The sequence below is a fragment of the Bufo gargarizans genome, chromosome 10 (genome assembly GCF_014858855.1).
Source record: "Bufo gargarizans isolate SCDJY-AF-19 chromosome 10, ASM1485885v1, whole genome shotgun sequence".
NCBI classification, from domain to species: domain Eukaryota; kingdom Metazoa; phylum Chordata; class Amphibia; order Anura; family Bufonidae; genus Bufo; species Bufo gargarizans.
Window position 1 is genome coordinate 24,855,236 of NC_058089.1, and position 19,770 is coordinate 24,875,005.

General features: G+C 47.2%; 1 protein-coding gene across 2 annotated transcripts in view; it reads right to left on the reverse strand.

The window, feature by feature from the left end:
• Positions 1-19,770, reverse strand: part of MOB2 (MOB kinase activator 2) — a 40,248-nt gene that overhangs the window by 5,455 nt on the left and 15,023 nt on the right. Inside the window, exon 1 of one of the 2 annotated variants that reach the window (XM_044271079.1) lies at positions 6,661-6,835. The exons of the other annotated variant lie outside the window; for it this stretch is intronic. Coding sequence (XP_044127014.1) covers positions 6,661-6,770 — 110 coding nt within the window. The 5' untranslated portion in view covers positions 6,771-6,835. Of the gene's footprint in view, positions 1-6,660; positions 6,836-19,770 lie in introns of those variants that run through there. 2 annotated transcript variants of the gene reach the window in all.

Sequence of the window (19,770 nt, forward strand, 5' to 3'; positions counted from 1 at the left end):
GTTTCCTTAATTTTCTGCTTTCCCCCAAAACGTGCCCCCATGGGACAGGTACAGACGCATCGGCTGAGTTTGTTTAGTGGCAGCGTCTAGTGCGGGAAACACTAACAAAGCCCACTTCATGTATTTGTAGCAAAGCTATGTCCCAAGCACAAACTATGGGGCTATGTACGTATTCCTCATCCACGAGATAGATCTCTCTCTCTCCCCGACCCCCCCCCCCCCTCACAGGATCGGAAAAGGCACCGTATTAGGAAATGAAATAAAACTAAAGTAACGGAGACGTGCTTTATACAGTCCCAAAACAACTTAAAAATCTCTATAAACGTCACTATACACAAAACCTACATGTGAACCCACTCTAAGGGCCCATGCACACAACCGTATGTATTTTGCCGTCAGCAAAAAACTGATCCGCCAAAAATACGGATGACGTCCGTGTGCATTTCATATTTTGCAGAATGGAACAGCTAGGCCCCTGATAGAACAGTCCTATCCTTGTCCATAATGTGGACAATAATAAGACGTTCTATTTTTTTGCGGACTGGAAATACGGAAACGGAATGCACGCGGAGTAACTTCTATTTTTTTTCTGGACCCATCATTGAAATGAATAGTTCTGCATACAGTCAGCAAAAAAACGGAACAGACACTGAAAGAAAATACGTTCGTGTGCATGAGCCCTAACAAGGCTTAAGGGGTAGGCCCCTCTCAAACATCGCTAAGAGGTGAGACCCGCACCTATCTCTAAAACGGAGCCCGCAAAGTGAAGGAGAGCAGACTCCAGGAATTGAAGGGAAAAAAGTAACAAAAAAAAAAAACACGCTATAAAATGGCACATACGGCCTTGACACTGGCATTTTTAAGAAAGGACAAAAAATAAAATGGACATATCTATGGTACAAAAATGGCAGAAAAGGAGCCAAAAAAAAGCGCCAAAGTATGCAACGTAACGCAAGTGAAGAGAAATGCCTTAAAATAAAAACGCATGTTCATAATTCACAGCTAACGTCTGGAGGTGGAGTTGTGTTTTTTTTTTTTTTCACTAAAAAACAGCTACAAAAGCCATGAAAATCAGCAAAAACGCAAATAAAGACAACTAGTCTTTAAAGAATTTTAATGAATTTAAGGGATAATATGATATCTTCAGAATGCGCCACCTCTTACAGGAAGGAATGAAAAAAACATCTAAAATCCCCGAGCCATAGTATAACTTTAGGAGTAATTACAGAACGTATAGGGGAAGTGCAACAAGGGCTGTACAAAGGCATCAGGTGACATCAGCGCCACCTAGAGGTCACACAAGCAACACACGTTGCAGGTTGCCAGAAATCCAGCAGGACCACCACTCCCCTCCTCCGCCGGGGGGACAGGCCCGGACAAAGAGCAGGAAGCTGACTAAATGCTGATGAAACAAAGGCGCCCTCCTCCGCCCCCATTCACCTCTCTAGCGAGATCAAGAGAGTTAATGCTCCATTACCTTCCAGTAAAGAGAGCGTAGATGAGCAAGACTGACTAGTAACTCACAATATTGTGGGCTCAATCACAGGCCAGGTAAGTGGTCCTGACACGAAGCCACCTGGCCAGTTAACGTCTTTCCACCATGTTTCGTGATGCTTAAGATGAATGGGAAGAAACAACAATTAAAACCCCCCATCAGATATTAATGACCTATCCTGAGGAGCGAGGACAGGCCCTTCAATATCAAAATCTCAGACAACCCCTTGAAGTTTGAAGCTGGAGATGCACTTTAAAGGGAATGTGTCAGCAGCAAATAGACTACTGTTTAAATTAAAGGGGTATACCCATCTCGGACAACAGGGGACATATCGCTAGGATATGCCCCTAATGTCTGATAGGTGTGGGCCCCGCACCGATCTCTAAAAAGAAGTAGGCAAAGTGGTGGCCGGCAATGGTGGGTCTGACCACCAACATTCCTTCCTATTGGCCCACCAAAAAAAGCCGAGCGGCACACACTGCTATTTTCGGAATCCCCATCAAAAATGTATGGGGCGCACCGCACTTGCGCGACTACTGCTTCCAATCACTCGGCAATTTTCAGAGGCCCGATAGAAATGAATGGAGGGCAGCTGTGCATGCACGGTGCGCCCTCCTTCACTTTGCCGGCTGGGTTTGAAAGCCGCTTCATGGGTCACAGACACAATAGATTGACTTCTTTGGGAGTTTTCTCGGCATGGCTTTGTGACCCGTGCAGAGGTCAGGAGGGAGCAGCTAAGCCGTGAGATCAGCTAGTGAATGGGTGGATGCTGTGATGATAATGAGATGACTGCTGAAAAGTTACCTGGATAGAACAGGAAAATTTTATATATTTAGACCGTGTGAAAACGACACGATTTTATTTTATTTTTATATATAGACAGTGACATGGGAAACAAAAATCACCCAAAAATCTAAACAAATATGATTAACATAAAAATGTGATTTAAACAATGGGTAATTTTAGTCTTGAGCAGGATGCCCAACCTGCTGCCCTCCAGCTGTTGTAAAACTACAACTCCCACCTTGCCATGCTGTAGGCTGTCCGGGCATGCTGAAAGTTGTAGTTTTGCAACAGCTGGAGGGCCGCAGGTTGGGCATCCCTGCTATTGAAGGTAACCCCTCTAAATTAAGCATGACAGGGTGCGTAGCTGACAAGGAAGGTGGAGGGGGTCACCCACATGTACCAATCATATTCCATTCCCTAATCTGCTCCGCTGTTCCTGGGGCAGACGTGTCCTGAAGAAGGGTGCATGGAATCAAGCAAAAACATGCAAACTGATGCGCCAGCCAACTATCTGATGTGTGGTTTAAGCAGATGCCAACCTAATGACGTAACTGTAGAAAATATCTGTTGTTTACAGAAGGTGCACTTATACAGGAATTGTGCCTATAGCATGGTCACGTGGCACAGCAGACACGGGATTAATATATGCAAATGAGCCTCTAGGAGCAACGGGGGCGTTGCCGTTACACCTAGAGGCTCTGCTCCTCCCTCTGCACTATGATTGACAGGGCCAAGGATGACTTTTTAACTGTCTGAATAAAAAAAAAAAAAAAAAAAAAAAAAAAAAGGCTTGGAAAACCATTTTCCCGAGTATATGAAGACCATAGAAGTCCCATCGCCCTGGTTGTCCGGCCGTATTACAGCTTGTATTCAGCGCTCCGCACCGTATGGGCAGCTCCACGTTCTTACACTACCCATCCTGGCACCGTCCTCTACCTGCAGCTTCACACAGGCTCCTTTATACAGGGTCAGGATGTGCCTTTTCCCTTCGCACACAGGTCTAGGCTTGTTCTGCGCACACATTTGGCAGGACACCATTCTTTAAATCCCTGGAGGATCCATGAAGTCGGTGCTCTGCGCAATGCTCCCTGCCCCATCTCTGCCATCTCCCGGCGCAGGTACCTTACCCATACAACCACAAAGATGGCCTCGGAGTCGGATGATGAGCTCCCTGATGAGAGGGGTTCTTTCTGGACTTGTACCCTACAGGGCGTGCTGCGGGCCTGCTGAATAACCTACCTGCAAAAACTCATCTGCTGCAGCAAAGCACCAAATTTAGTTGCCGCTTCTAGGCGCCACAACCAGAGCACATCCCCCAATATGCTTGTCCCGGCACCCCTATGCCACATCAGGGCCACTAAACAGAAGAATGAGGGACTAATGGTGGCCGTCAGTCTTAGACAGCTGTGGCTGAACACATCATTCCTGGCCTCGCTGAGCATGCACGTGTCCACAATAGGGAGAGGGGAATAAGCCGAAGTCAGACACCTCGGGCGACTGCTTACCGCCCATGACGAGAAAGGAAGGACATGTTCAATCCAACATGCCTGACCCTCCCTTACTTACACCTCAAGGGAGAGGCAGGGGAGCTTTACACACATTAGAGTGTCGGCTGGCCCAGCCAAAATGTTCACATAACGTGTATGGCCAGTGTAAATGGGTTTTCTGGGAGTAATATATTGCGGACCTGTCCTCGGGATAGGCCAGCCATATCTGAACAGTGAGCGTCTGACAACTGGCGAGAAGAGCTTTGGCTCCACTGAGCCAATACATTTTAATGCCGTACGGAAACTGCATTAAAATGGAAGTATTTAAACGAATCCACTTCGGATCTATGAAATCCTCAACCACATGAGAGCAGCACCGGATTTACTCCAGGAGCCGGGCCGGCAACGTGCCCAAAAATGTGGCAATTCTATAGTGGACCCCTAAAAATCAGGTTGACTGCCACTAACATGGCCGCCCCCACCCAGAAACAGCTCCACCCTTGTCCTATGTCTGGTATTGCAGCTCTACGCCATTCACTTAAAAAGGGGCGAGGAGCGCTGTTTGGAAGCAGACATGTTTTTTTCCTCATACAATCCCTTTAACGACTACATTTATGGTAATTTTGTCCGCTGGAACGACCATGTACACACTTATCCAAGTCAATCACAGGGAATAATGGTGACACTGATGAGCAGGACCTTTAACCGACCCAGGCTGCCATATTATAGGTGCACCAAAATAAAGATAAGTGCGCAAAATAGAGATGGCGTCTGCGTTGGATTTTGCGGACCCTTTGACTTCAATGGGTCTATCGTCTGCATTTGCAGCCAGGTATAGAACGCATTCTATCTTTTGCGAAACGGAAATACTGGTGCGTAAGTCACATTCTGCAAAAGATAGAAGACGTCCTATTCTTGGCCGCAAATGCAGACCACTGACCCATTGAAGTCAATGGGTCCACACAAAAAAAAAAAAAAAAACACATGAAACACAGATGTTACACAGACGTCCTCTATATTTTGCAGACTACAAAGTACATACGGTCGTGTGAATGCCCCCTAAGGCACATTTCTGGAGACCCGACAATAAGGACACCCCATACATTTCACCATGTGTAAGATCCCAAAAACAGAAGGAGCGGTAAAAGTCTAGGCGCACTGCTGACATGGCTCCAGTAAGTCTACACATAGCGGATACGCTGGAGAAAATTTTCTGCAGTGCCGTAGAAAACCATCAGCAGTGTGGATTTTAAAAGGGGTGGCCCATCTCGCTAGGATATACCGTCAGATAGGTGCGGGTTCCACCTCTGGGACTTATTCCTATTTCTCGAACGGGGCTCCCCAAAGTGAACAGAAAATAGCTGCGTGTGCGTGGCGACCCTCCGTTCACCGCTATTAGAGTCCAAAAAACAGTGCTGGCTCGGAAGTCCCATAGCAGTGAATGGAGAGGTGGCCGCGCTTGCGCAGTACGCTCTCTATTCACCGCTATGGGACTTACGAGCACACTCGGCTGTTGTCGGAACTCCCATAGTGAAAGATGCACCGAGCGTCGCTCATAGGTGAAAGCGGCACCTATCGAGCACTGCGCAATACGCCATCAATGTCCCAGTTGGGAATACTCTGCGGCACGTCAATTCTTTCTGCAGATTTGGGTGAAATCTCTGGCAAATCTGCCCCAAAGTCCCTATATAAACAGGCAGATTCTGCCAGGGCTTTCGTGCTAATTTGTCCATACTCTACAACCTAGGTCAGGGATCAGCAACCTCTAAAAACTACAACTCCCAGAATCCTCCTTTCACTTCTATGGGAGTTACAAGAAACACCCAAATAAGTGTGCATGCTGGGAGTTATAGTTTCACAGCGGCTGGATTACTGAAGGCTGCTGATCCCTGACCTACCCCGGGGGAGACACCATACTCATGAGCACAGTGAACGATGATCCCCGGAGATACTTTGACATCCTTTGAGTATGGGGGCACTTACCTGGATGACGATAACAAGGTGATGCCACCCTGCGAGTCAAAGGGATTGCCCACTGGGGGGGATGGTTGGTGGCTAGCCTATCAGTTTGCCTCTGACGTTTCCACCATAGGCACAGAGGGGAATCCCAGGAGCACACAATGCAGGGAAATCATTTTGATGGTTTCCAATCTAAGGCCGCTTTCACATCTGCGTTTTGCTGTACAGTTTTAAGATCCGTCACAGGACCTCAAAACCGTAGCAAAACGCTCCAGTCCCCCCCCCCGTCATTCATTTTCAATGGGGACAAAACTGAACGTTTCATTCCCATGCCGCACACAAAACGCTGTGTACGGCATGGGATACTGAGCAAGACAGATCCGGCGTGAAACACAATGTAAGTCAATGGTGCCGGATCTGTTTTTCCGAACACGAGAAAGAAACTGATCCGGCGTCCATTGACTTACAATAATTTTAAGTACCGGACTTAGTACAACAGGATCCTTTCTGAACGGATGCAGATGGTTGTATTATGAACGGATGCATTTCTGTTGATCCCCTGCCGGATCCAGCAAAAACACCAAATTCAGAAGACGACCTGAGCCAGAAAAAACGTCTCCTAGGTAGGAACAGACTGTCTCAGTAATTATTATATAACCACTATTGGGTCCTTCCCTTTTATTGGGGGCCAGCTGTACGGCTCTAACCTGACTGCCTGCCGACCAATTCCAGGAAACCTGGAAATGACGCAAGAGCTAGAACTTCTCCACGTACCGAACATCTCCGTGCAAGATGCAAGACGGAAAAGATGTAAAAGGGTAGAGAAAACTGCACGCTCGGGATGGAAACGGTTAACCCTCGCCCTGTCTGTGAATACACAGAATTCTTCACAGGACGGTGCGACTATACCGAGAGCGCGCCCGCTCACCTTACCGTAACACTCTGCCAACTGCCTGCAGGACCATCTTGCAAGTAAACCCAGATTTGGTGCCAGCCACGAGGAGGGTCCTGTCTGCAGACAGCGGTGCGGGGTCCCCCAGCATTCTCACGTAAGAGGGTTCCCCCTCTACCTTAGGACAGACTGCACAGTGGCGGGACCTGCTCCAAAACTTCCAAGTACATACTGCAAAAAAAAAAGAAAAAAGGGGGGGGGCCATGCCCTCCCAGGCCTCCCCTCCAATGGTGGAGTGAGGAGGAGAAAGGGAGGGAGGCAAGGAGGAAAACAAACAGTCTGAAAGGTCTTATTCATAGAGAGGAGGAGAGCGCTCACATCCAAGACCCCCTCCTTAACACTACTGCAAAAAGTTTGGGAAGACGTCTCTAATATTTGTTCGAGGGGAAGGGGGGGGGGATCTGCTCCCTACTGTGTGGGCACACAAGGCAGTATAATAACAGGATGCACATGAAATCTCACTTATGCAAGAGGATTATGTAAAGGAAAGTGCTGGCTGCCAACCTGCAGGCACGAGGCGGCGGATCTGCAATGTTCTGCTGCTGTGGCTGACGCGAGCCCTAACAAGCGGCCGACTAGCCACAGGCTGCCATCCCATCGATGTCCGGAGAGCCGTCCGTCATGAGGAGGGAAGCATTCCTAGATGGAAAACTGCACGTAAAACACACGGTCACACAGTGCAGTTTCTAGCTTTTATTGTTAGCCAAAAACTGCAAAAACTGGCAGGACAGCCCTGCACTACAGAATTCTGGCTTCCAGGAGGTGCAAAATTGGGCTTTGGGGGCGCATTTTTGGGTTTAGTTTGGAACATTTTATACTACTCCAGTTTGGAAAAGTGGATGTGGTCAGACAGATAGGGTTGATACTGCTGATTAAAATTGATAGTTGGTGAAAATCCCGTTCCTAAAATGATACTTATTTATATGCATATTAGGGCTTCAGTGCACTGAAGGACGACCCTGAGCCCACTCCGTGCACTCCGGCTCCGCCACTTCCCTGTCTTTGAAAGGGCTAAGGGCTCATGCACACAAACATATTTTTGGGCTGCATCCCATCCACATTTTTTGCAGATCGGATGCGGACTCAGATCAATGCGGCCGCAAAAGATGCGGACAGCACACCGCGTGCTGTCCGCATACGTATGTCCGTTCCGGGGCCCCACAAAAAATAAAATAAAAAATAGAACATATCGTATTCTTGTCCGTTATTAATGACAAGGATATGACTGTTCTATAGAGGGTGTTCCGTAAAATGTGGAATGCACACGGCCGGTATCCGTGTTTTGCGGATTGGCAATTTTTGGACCGCAAAACAGCCAACGTTCATGTGCATGAGCCCCAAGGCATGAGGTCCAGAAAACACAGACCATGTGTCAGCCTCATCTCCTGGATGGAAAAGGGCTCCTCCGACGTGAACTCCCAGCATTATAGAGATTGACGCAGATTACAATTCACGTGATGCGAGCACAGTACAATAAACCCACAGTCAGATAGGAACTGACTGCATCAGAAATCACCATAATGCAGTTCATGTCCGAGGAGCCCCCGTCAGTCCAGGAGATGACACTGACAAATGGGCAGCAATTCCCAGAGTGCATGTGGCCTTACGAACATGGCAAAGCAGTGCGGACAGAGCCCGTGTGGCGGCACATAGAGTCCTCACGGCGCCGTATAAGGGTGCATTTACACGTCCGCAACTGATTTGTGGTCCGCAAGACACCGGCCATGTGTGTTCCGCATTCGGCCGGCATCATGATAGAAATGCCTTTTCTTGTCCGTGGCTGCGGACAAGAATAGGACATGCTCAATTTTTTTGCGGGACCGCGGAACAGAAGTGCGGATGCGGACAGCACATAGTGTGCTGTCTGCATCTTTTACGGCCCCATTGAAAATTAAATGAATGGGACCGCATCCGTTCTGCAAAATTGCGGAACAGATGCTGACCCACTATGCGGACGTGTGAATGGACTCTTAAAGAGATTTTGGACGATATTTATTATTTAAGACAAGTCTCATTTTGGCTGGAAACAAAAACAGCAAAAAAAGTTGCAGCTAAAAAATTAAGTAAGAATAATAAAAACGGAGTCTGGTAAAGATGCAAATGTGCGATTAGACTGATTTCACAAGATTTGGAACTTGTCATTATACAACCATCAGCCCTGTGACCGACTATGCATGTCCGCCAATCCATTCCACTCTATGGGACCGCCGCAGATGGCCAAGAGTCGGACAGCTCCATCCCCCATGGATGTACTCTTAGGCCTCTTTCACACAGTCAGTATTTGTAAGCCAAAACCAGAAGTGGAACCGACAGAGAAAAGGGATCCTAGAAATATTTGTGCCTCTTCTGTGTTGTGGACCCCCTCTTGGTTTTGGCTTACAAATCCTGGCCGTGTGAAAGAGGCCTTAGGGCAGGTTCACAAGCAGCAGATTTGTTGCCACACGCCCAGGACTGTAAAACCAAACCACAGGTCAATTCGCACTGCGCATTTTCTTCTATTTCGCCAGCAGGTGCATGCGTTTCTGCAAAGCTGCTCTCACGATTGGGAAAGCTGGAGAAGCATCTGCTGAAAACCTGTTGTGTGTGAACACACTCCTAACAGAATAAGCAGGAATGCTATTGTGGAAGCCCCAAGCCTTGGCTGGGCTGATGTGACCGCCCCGAGCAGCTGCGGACTATTCCTCTGACGTCCCAACCCAGTCTGGCAGTCACATGACCCCAGCCAGGAAGGGTAGGTACTGCTTAAAGTGTACATGCAGCTGCACAGAAAGGCCTCTTGCACACGAACGTTTCCATTTCATTTTCGCGGGTTGAATTTGCAGTCCGTATGCAGAACCATTCATTTCAATGGTTCCGCAAAAAAATGAAATGTACTCTGTATGCATGCCGTTTACATATTTCCGTTCCGTGAAAAGATAGAACCTGTCCTATTATTGCCAGCAAATAACGTTCCATCATCCATTCAAGTCAATGGGTCCGCTAAAAATACGAAATACATATGGAACACATCCGTATTTTGCAGATCCATGCCCACTTGTTTACTGTTTACAAACATTACAGTAATTACTACAAATTGTATGTTTCCGTTTGCGATCCGTAAAAAAAAAACGGAAACCATACGGAGATGTTTTTAGCGGAAATACGGAACCAAAAGAAAAAAGGTTACAATAGTGGATCCGAGAAAAACGGACCGCAAAATACAGAAAAAGTCATACGGTCGTGTGCAAGGGGCCAAAAGGCGAGCACATCCGGTCAGGACATCAGAAGAAAAGCCTGCAGTCAGTTGGGCAGTCACGTGACCCCAGCCGGAATCGCAGAATTGGCAGAACAACGGAACGGAAGATACTGCTGAAAGTATATTTTCTCCACAGGTAAAGGGCTCATGCACACGACTGTATGTATTTTGCGGTCTGCAGAAAACAGATCCACAAAAAATACGGATGATGTCCGTATGCATTCCGTATTCCGCGGAACAGCTGGACCCTAATAGAACAGTCCTATCCTTGTCCGTATTTTTTGCGGAACGGAAATACGGACATACAGAAACAGAATGTACACGGAGTAACTTGCGTTTTTTTTGCGGACCCATTGAAATAAATGGTTCTGCATACGATCCGCAAAAAACACGGAATGGACACGTTCGTGTGCATGAGCCCTAAATCAAAGACCCATTTCAGGTACAGCATGCTACATTAAAACAAGAAACGTCCTGATTTCCCATAGACTCTCAGCTAACATCTGGAGATTTTTCAAGCAAAAAACGCACAGCAAAAGTGCTGAGACATGCCACTCTAAAAATAGGCCTGTGCAAATCGACCATTATCAGGATATTCTCTGCAAAGGGCAACTATAGGGGCACATGTAGCAGAGCTGAACTGGTAATAGGCCAAACTGACACCTTGCATTTCTATCTTGCTGCAGAGAAACATAACATTTTCCATCAGGATATGCTCAGACGTCCGCATCGGAGAAAAACGGCATGAGCTTTCCATATGGTTTTTACATGTCCTTCCCCTGCAGCCACATGGAAAACCTCAGCAAAAAAAATAAAAATGCATGTATTTTTTTTCTATCTGGTTTTAACTGCGCCTCAACTACAATGTGTGAACAAGCCCTTATACACGTATCTGGCTGCTGGGGTACTGCAAAAAATAAAAATAAAATGCTCGACACCTAGGTCATTCGCAAAGCAAAGGTTTTATTTCTGCTATTTTAGCCGCCAAAACCAGAACTAGTTCTCCAAAATTGTACCACATCACAATTATTGGTAATTAGGAAGGCTCCATTTCTGCAAAAAAAAATAATAATTCAAAAAACTGCATTAAAAAGCAAAGTGTGACTGAGCATTAGGGTCCATTCACACGTCCTCAAAATGGCTCCGTTCTGCAATTTTGCGGGAACGGGTGCGAAACCATTCATTTTCGATGGCAAAAAAAATAAAAATAGAACATGTCCTATTCTTGTCCGCAGCCACAGACAAGCAAAGGCATTTCTGTCATAGTGCAAAATGCTTAACGCACATGTCCGGTGTCCGTGTTTTGCGGATCTGCAATTTGCGGACGTGTGAATGGACCCTTAAGGGGTCACTAGGATGAGGAGCCAGAAGCACGCACATAGCGCGCTCTGCCCTCACTGCAGAAGACCGAATAGAGGTGGTCTCAGACTTTCCTGCAGCGAGGAGAGCGCGCACTTTATGGGAGCGCTTCTCTCCTTGCTCTAGCGATCATGGTGGTCTCAGCACTCAGACCCCACCAATCACTAACATCAAAAGTTTTATTTTTTTTAAAGTTCAGAGACTCCTTCAGTAAAAACTGGAGTTGTAATAAAAGCTTCACTGTGGGGGTCATTTATTATAGTGTTTTGTGCTTGTTTTAGTCTCATTTATTTCTATTTCAGGCGGCCTACTTATTTTAGGCACATTAAGGGCCAGCTCACATGACCGATTTTGCAATACATGCTTCGGAAACGTTCCAAAATCAGCGCCAAAACACTGTGTGAACTGGCCCTTACTAATGAAAGTGCGTCTATTTTGGAGGCATTTGCGCCTTAGTTCAATTTTCAGTTTCAGACCAATTATAGTGTTTTGTTTTTTGTGTGCTTTTTTCCGGCCTATTTATGTAGGTGTGCACCTTTTTTACATATGAATTAGGCGCAAAAACATTCTAATTTTGACTCCACTTCATGGGCGGCGTTGTTCTGTTCGTCTGTGTTGGGCCAGGTATAGAATAGTCGCATTGGCGGGCAGACATGCACCTTTGTAAGGGCTCGCTCACACGACCGTTGATGTCCCGTGCCCATGATGTGAACCCCAAATTGCGGCCCGCAATGCACGGGAACCTTCCGTGGGGTTAGGCGCATGGGGATCGCAGACCCATTCACTTGAATGGGTCCGCGATCCCTCTGTTCCGCAAAAAGATAGAACAAGCTCTATCTTTTTTGCGGTGCGGGAGGCACGGAATGGAACCCCAGAAAGCACTCCGTAGCGCTTCCGTAGTGTTCTGTTCCGTGCTTCCATTCCGCATCGCCAGATTTTAATTATTTGATGCCTCTGGGCACCGGCCATTCGTTGGTCGGCTCACGAATTAAGTGCAAAAGTGCAGTAAAAAAGTCACATAGTGGGTTAAAAAGTTGCATATAAGATATAAAAAGTCGCACCCATACACACAATTTATGTTTGTTAGGGCTGGTTCACACGAATGTGTGATGCCCGTTGCCGTATTGCAGACCGTATACATTTGTGTGAACCAGCCCTAACAAACATAAATTGTGTATATGGGTGCAACTTTTTATATCTTATATGCAACTTTTTAACCCACTATGACTTTTTCACTGCACTTTTGCACTTAATTCGTGAGCCGACCAACGAATGGCCAGTGCCCAGAGGCATCAAATAATTCATCACAATGCAAAATAGCGACATACGAATCCACCACGCCGGTCTGATCGCACTCTAATAAACAGACGAGTGTGATACATGACCCCCATAGACTTTCTATTGAGCGCATCTTCTGCAGAGAGGAGCCTCATTCACACGTCAGTGTTCGGTCAGTGATTTCCATCAAAGACCAGGAGCAGATCTTTCTCTTATACCTCATGTCCGTGAAGGCTCAGATCCTGGTTTTGGCTCCCAATCACTGATGGGTAAACACTGACATGTGAATGAGGCTTTATAGCGATCAGATCACCACTGAGCAAAAGTTTTTTTACGTTTTTGTTTTTTAAGTTCAGTGAAAACTGGAGTGGTAATAAAAGCTGCACTGTGTGAACAGGCTTATGACAGTGATGGAGAAAGCAGAAGACTTACCTGCAGTCATGAGTGTAAACCCACAGATAACACATCACGAGCTACCAATGTGCAGAGCCCCACTACAATGCAAGCTCTGCTACATCTCCCAATCTCGGCATTACACGCATACAGGCACTATATGAAGGAGATAAATCTCAGGGTAGCTCCTTACTTGCTGACTTTATAGGAGCCACTGCGCCTAATGCTTATAAGGGAAAGCAACTTGGCAAACAGCTCCAGAGTGAATGGGTCTGGGTGCAGGTGTCCGGGCTCAGCACCCACCAGGTGAGGTCGTCACTGAGGCAGTGATTGTGCTTAATGAATCAACCTGATTCTGGGTGGGAGCAAGCGCTGCAGGACTGGAATAGCGCTCTGCAGGGTCCCTTCAACAGAACTCGGCACCTAAGGGTAGGTCCGCACTTGTGTTAATTGGATCAGCCTGCCGGAGTTCACCGCCGGACCCCAATTGAGTATAATGGAAACCGACCGCATTCCAGCACAAGTGCTTTCCACCCCAAAGCCGGCATTTTGGTGGAAAGTGGCCGGATCGTCAACAGGGCACATTTACGGCGGTCTTAGTTTCCCCCTCTACGCTGCCGTTCGATTTGTTTAATTTACGACGAGGCGATGTGACCGACCCCTTACGCCAGTGGGTGGATAAGATTTCTGATATCTCATCCAATTTGCTTGTAACTGTAAACGCTGCGGATTTTCCGCTGGGGGCAATCTGCAGCATTTAGGCTAGGCTCACACGTGCGGTAAAACCGCAGCATTTAGGCTAGGCTCACACGTGCGGTAAATCCGCAGCATCCTACAGTACCAGCAAAGGATCTAATGTACATTCACCTGCCACTGTGTGCATGAGGCCTTAAGCCTATTGCACACAACCGTATAGCTTTTTCTGTATTTTGCGGTCCGTTTTTCGTTTCAGTAGAGTTTCCGCTTCCGTTCTGCTGTTCGGTTTCCGTTTGTGATCGGAAACAGCAACGGGAGCATACAATAATGTTTAAACAGTAAGTACATAAAACCATAACATTTTCAATAGATGGTTCCGCAAATACGGAACGGATACGGATGCATTCCATTTTTTTTTTTGTTTTTTTGCGGGACCATTGACTTGAATGGAGCCACGGAAATTTGATTTGCGGGTAATAATAGGACATCTATCTTTCAACGGAAATGGAACGCATACGGAGTACCTTCTGTTGTTTTTGCGGACCCATTGAAATGAATGTATACGGACCGCAAACACGGAACATAAAAAATAAACGTTTGTGTGTAAGAGGCCTTGGGGTGCACTCGCACGCTGTGGAATTTGTCGTAGAAGTTTCCACAACTGAACATTATCTGAATGGGGCAGCGAGCACATGGATTTCTGCCAGCCCCAATCAGGTTAATGGAACTGATTTTCAGTCATGGAATTTTCCGCAGCGTGAGTGCACCCTTACACCATGGGTGAATGTACCGTAAGGGTACCGCCACATGTAGCCTATTAGGAGACGATTTTCAGCCTGTAATACAGCACCAGTAAAGTAGATGAGATTTCCACAAACCTGCAGCATTTATTTCACTCCTTTCAACGTGAGGGATGAAATCCACAGCAAATCGGCCACCAGATCCGGATAGGATACATGAGAAATGTGTTGCGGAATCGCTGTGGATCTGCTGTAAAAATCTATCACGATCTGCAGGTCTCCCAGTTTTAGACGAGTGTATTCAGTCTGGGAGACGCGCTCCGTGTGTCAGCAGTAGTTCCCGGCCTGTGAAGTGAACTCACAACAATATAACGATTTATAAAGTTGTGAATTCTGGTCTCACTGCCGATCTACTGAACTGTAGTCGCCGCGTCATGTGACGACAGTTCAGCAGATCAGCTGTGCGGCTGGAAGTCCCATCATCATAAGTCATTGTAATGCTACGAGGTCACTTTACAAGAGCAGCGTCCAGTCTGGGAAATACTGCTGGCAGATGGGGCGCGTCTCCTGGACCAAGGGCTCATTCACACTGCCACTGCCGTATTGCGGCCGCATACAGTGGGTCCGCAATACACGGGGCACCGGCCGTGCGCATTCCGCATCACGGACCCATTCACGTTCCATGCCTCCGCACCGCAAAAAGATAGAACTTGCTCTATCTTTATACGGAACAGACAGATCGCGGACCCTATTCAAGTGAATGGGGTCACGATCCGTATGCGGCAGCCCCAAGGCCGGTTCCTGTGCATCGCGGACCGCAACTTGCGGTCCACAGCATGGGCACGGAGGGGCAACGGTCATGTGAACAAGCCCTAAACGTGCTCATCTGAAGCTAGTGTTAGGCCCCTTTCACACAAGCTATTTTTCCGAGCAGCGCAATGCGTGAAGTGAACGCACCCGTACTGAATCCTGACCCGTTCATTTCAATGGGTCTGTGCACAGACTGAACTTGCTTGCCAAATGGTGCGAGTTTCACTGAACGCACCCCGAGCCAATCCGTATCAGCCGTGTGAAAGAGGCCTTGGGGTATGTTCACACAGCTGTGTGTTCTCTGCAGAAAACTTTAACATGGACCCCGCTGCAGGAGTCCGATGCAGATCTGCACACGGATTTAACCCCATTCCCCGACAAGAAGGGATAGATAGCTCTTTGTGTTTAGGCTAATCTTACAGAGCGGGTGCGGTCTGTTTTTCCAGCCTGAACCCTGACCCGCTCACTTCACGGGGTGTATGCACATGAGCATTGTTCTTCACTGTCCATTCAGGTAAAATCACAGGTGGTTTTGCCTTCGTTTGTTCTTCACGACACTGGGGGTCATTTACTAAAGCCTGTATTGCACTGCTAGATTTTTCGGCAGATAATCGCTAACTAGCATTAGAAATAATCTTGCAGTGTAAGGGCTCATGCACACGACCGTATGGCTTTTTCAGTGTTTTGCGGTCCGTTTTTTACGGATCCGCTGTTCCGTTTTTTGTTTCCGTTGTGTTTCCGTTTCCTTTCCGTTTTTCCGTATGCCATATACAGTATACAGTAATTACATAGTAAAAATTGGGCTGGGCATAACATTTTCAATAGATGGTTCAGCAAAAACGGAACGGATACGGAAGACATACGGATGCATTTCCGTATGTGTTCCGTTTTTTTTGCGGACCCATTGACTTGAATGGAGCCAAGCACCGTGATTTGCGGACAAGAATAGGACATGTTCTATCTTTTCACGGCACGGAAATCCGGAAATACTGAAACGGAATGCACACTGAGACACTTCAGTATTTTTTGCTGAACCATTGAAATGAATAGTTCAGTATATGTTCCGCATACTGAACTACAAAAACGTCCAGTATACTGAACGCAAAATACTGTCGTGTGCATGAGCCCTTATACTGCCGCCCGATCAACGAGCATCGGGCAATCCAAATTTTTCGACAAGTTAAAAAAATTATCGCTTGCAGGCGGCAGATCGTGGCGTCTAACAGCGATCTGCCGCCAGCAAGCCAGTATACAGCATGGTGACGAGCGATGGCATAGCGATTGCTCCTCTCTGTGCTGCGGAAGAGATCGCTGCGTGTAATAGCGAGCAGGCGATTGCCGGGAGGGAACGCTTCCCTCCCGACAATCGTCCGCTACATCGGGCTGTGTAATACAGGCTTTAATACAGCTATTTACGCCGGTCTTTGTTTCTCACTTGCGCTGCCAGAGGATTCTCCTAATTTATGACGAGACGTGCGCCTCATCATAGAGGCGGCGCATCTACGGCAGTCCGTACTCCCGGAGTAAAAACTAGACGAGCGCCTGGTTGGAGTAGTTTTTACTCTTCTCTTACGCCCGTTTTCAGGCGTAAATGTTAGTAAATTTGCTATGGCCCCCGACACGACTGTCGAACGCAGCGTAAAACCATGACATTTTTTACGACTGAACAAGTTGCAATTCCCTTGATAAATGACCCCCACTGAATGCAATTATAGACAAAAAGTACTCCACATACATGCAAAGTCATCCATTTTCCCCTGAGCAGACCGACCCGCTCCCTATCGTTCGTGCAAAAGAAAACACAGATATCCTGGTGACGACACCGGGCGCGGGATTTTTAGCGCATTTCATGTGCACTGAAATCGGCATGGGAAACCTGCTGCGCTCTGTCTCTTTTTGTGCCGCTGAATGCCATCTGTTGTCCTCTACTATCAGCCACTTTACGAGGAGTCACAAAAGTCCAGTGTCTTCCCCCAGGATCCCTCTAGCAGCCATACTAAGAGGGGTGTGTGTCAGGGGGGCACAGCAGGGCAGGGTGGCAGAGAGTTAAACTGGAGAAGCAGGAAGCAGGAGGGAGGGGCGGCAGTGCCAGGCAGGGAGGGACACACCCCACCTGCTATAAATACTGCAGCAGCAAAATATAGAAGGGCAGAGCCAGGGGGGAGACGGGAGCAGACGCAGCGAGCTGGAGGGAGAAGGGAGTATAAGCTGCTCTATTCAACACCTTCGCTCACAGCCCGGCTCTGAATCACCACTTTTCCATGAGATCAGCCACTGTTAGGACTTTATAAAGCCGAGCAAAAGTTATAAATAGTATAGAGCGGCAGCGCTACGGAGAACGCCCGTCCATACAATACAACGCATCCTATTACTAGGCTACCTGCACACGGTGCGAAAAACGGAAGCGTAATACAGCACCAGCAAAGTGAATAGATTAGACAAACCTCACGTGCACTTGGCTTTTTTTATTTGTGCAAAAATTGAGCCGCATCATATAAACTGCTTGTGTGCGTTTCAACTTTTGCAATGCAAGGATGAGATATGTGGCAAAAACCGCATCAAATGGCTTTTGGTGAGCATTTTGGGGAAGAAAAGCAGTGAAATACACATGAAAATCTGCGCAGATATTGTTTCTAAACCCGCACCAGTGTGCAAGTAGCCTAAGAGCGTCCACGTGTGACTTATGGCGCCATTCCCACCTCCCTATATATACCGTATGTGTTCGGACCTTACTGCATAGTGCTGGCTTTGGTTTCATATGCAGCATGCTCCATTATGGCATAAAGGGTCCATTCACTAGTCCGCAAAATGGATCCGGACCCGTTCATTTTCAATGGGGCCGCAAAAGATGCGGACAGCACACAGTGTGCTGTCCGCATCCGCACAAAAAATAGAACATGTCCTATTCTTGTCCGCAGACACGGACAAGAAAAGGCTTTTCTATCATAGTGCCGGCCGTGTGTGGTCCGCAAAATGCAGAAGGCACATGGGCAGTGTCCGTGTTTTGCGGATCCGCAATTTGCAGACCGCAAAACGCTTGTGGACGTGTGAATGGACCCTAATGGGAACTTAAATACTGATGATCTATCCTCAGGATAGGTCATAAGTACTTGATCGGTTGGGGGTCCCCCGCCGATCAGCTGTTTGAGAAGGCACCGTCACTCCTGTGAGCGCCGCGGTCTTCGCTCAGCGTTTCCTAGGCCAGTGACGTCACATTCATAGGTCATGTGGCCTAGGAGCAGCTCAGACCCAATCAAGTGAATGGGGCCGAGCGTTATCAGCACGGTGAGCTGTCAGGCGCCTGCGCTGGGCGGAGGTCCTGGGTGTTTAACCCCCACCAATCAAATATTTAAGTGTCAGAAAACCCTTTTAAGTTCCTATAGAATAAACGCTATTCCTCCTAATCCAAGAACGCCCTGAACTGAGAGACTCTAGAGATGACGGGTACACGAAAAGGTACAATACAAAATAATGTACTCAATACAACAGGTGTAACTATGCGACCTCTAGAATTTTTGCTGCCTCCCTGGTTAACCCTTTTTTTCTTTAAAGAGTCCCAAACACTATTAATTCGAATAGGAAACTGACCCATACCTGCTGCTGCCACGTTTTCCTGCACATTCTGGACCCCGATATGCCGTCTTCCAGTTCTCAGTGCAGACACACCTCAGGCTTACTTCCCTTTGAAATTGGCAAATGTCCATCAGTGCCATCAGCTCCGAACTGGCAGAAACCAGTGGGACCCAGGTACCTCCATCTACTGAAGTGGTCTTCATGGAAGGACTGCAGCCTTACGCCTCATGCACACAACCGTATCTGATTTGGCCGTTTTTGCTTCCAATGGGTCAGTGGTCAACATTTAGTGGCCAAGAACAGGACGGGTCCTATAGTTTTGCACAATGGACACACGGATGTAGTTTACAGACCCATAGACATGAATGGGTTTGTGTGCAATCCGCAAAAAATGTGGATCAGACATGGATACAAAACACGGTTGTGTGCATGAGGCCTAAAAGCCTAACCTCTGATGTAGAGACAAGGCCGAGGCAACTAGGCACAAAAACATAGGATGTGGGGTGCAGACAAATGGTTGCAGGTGCTCTGAACTGAGGAGTCAAAATGGGAAATATTCAGCTGCTCAGAATATTATAATATATATATAAAAAAAATAATCTCTCTCATTAAGGGCTTATTTATTTTTTTGAGGACAGTTCAACATGTCCACAAAAAAAAAAAACGGATTGCATTCCGCATTTTTGCAGACCCATAGACTTCAATGGGGGCACATCCTGATTTTCACTGGCAAGTATAGGACATGTTTTATTTGCTTTGTGGAGCCGTGGAACAGAAGAAAGGGTCCCATAGAAGTCTATGGTCTGCATCTAATCCACAAAAAAAACGGATGCGCATTTTTGCAGACAGCATGTGGCCGTGTGAATGAGCTCTAAGAATTATCTTCATGGCAAGAGTATGGTCTAAATTCAAAGAGAGGAGTTTGGTATCCCCAGAAACATGTTCTTCCAATATTTGCAGCTGCGTCATGCTTTCCAGACACAATTTAAAAGGTACCATACGAATAT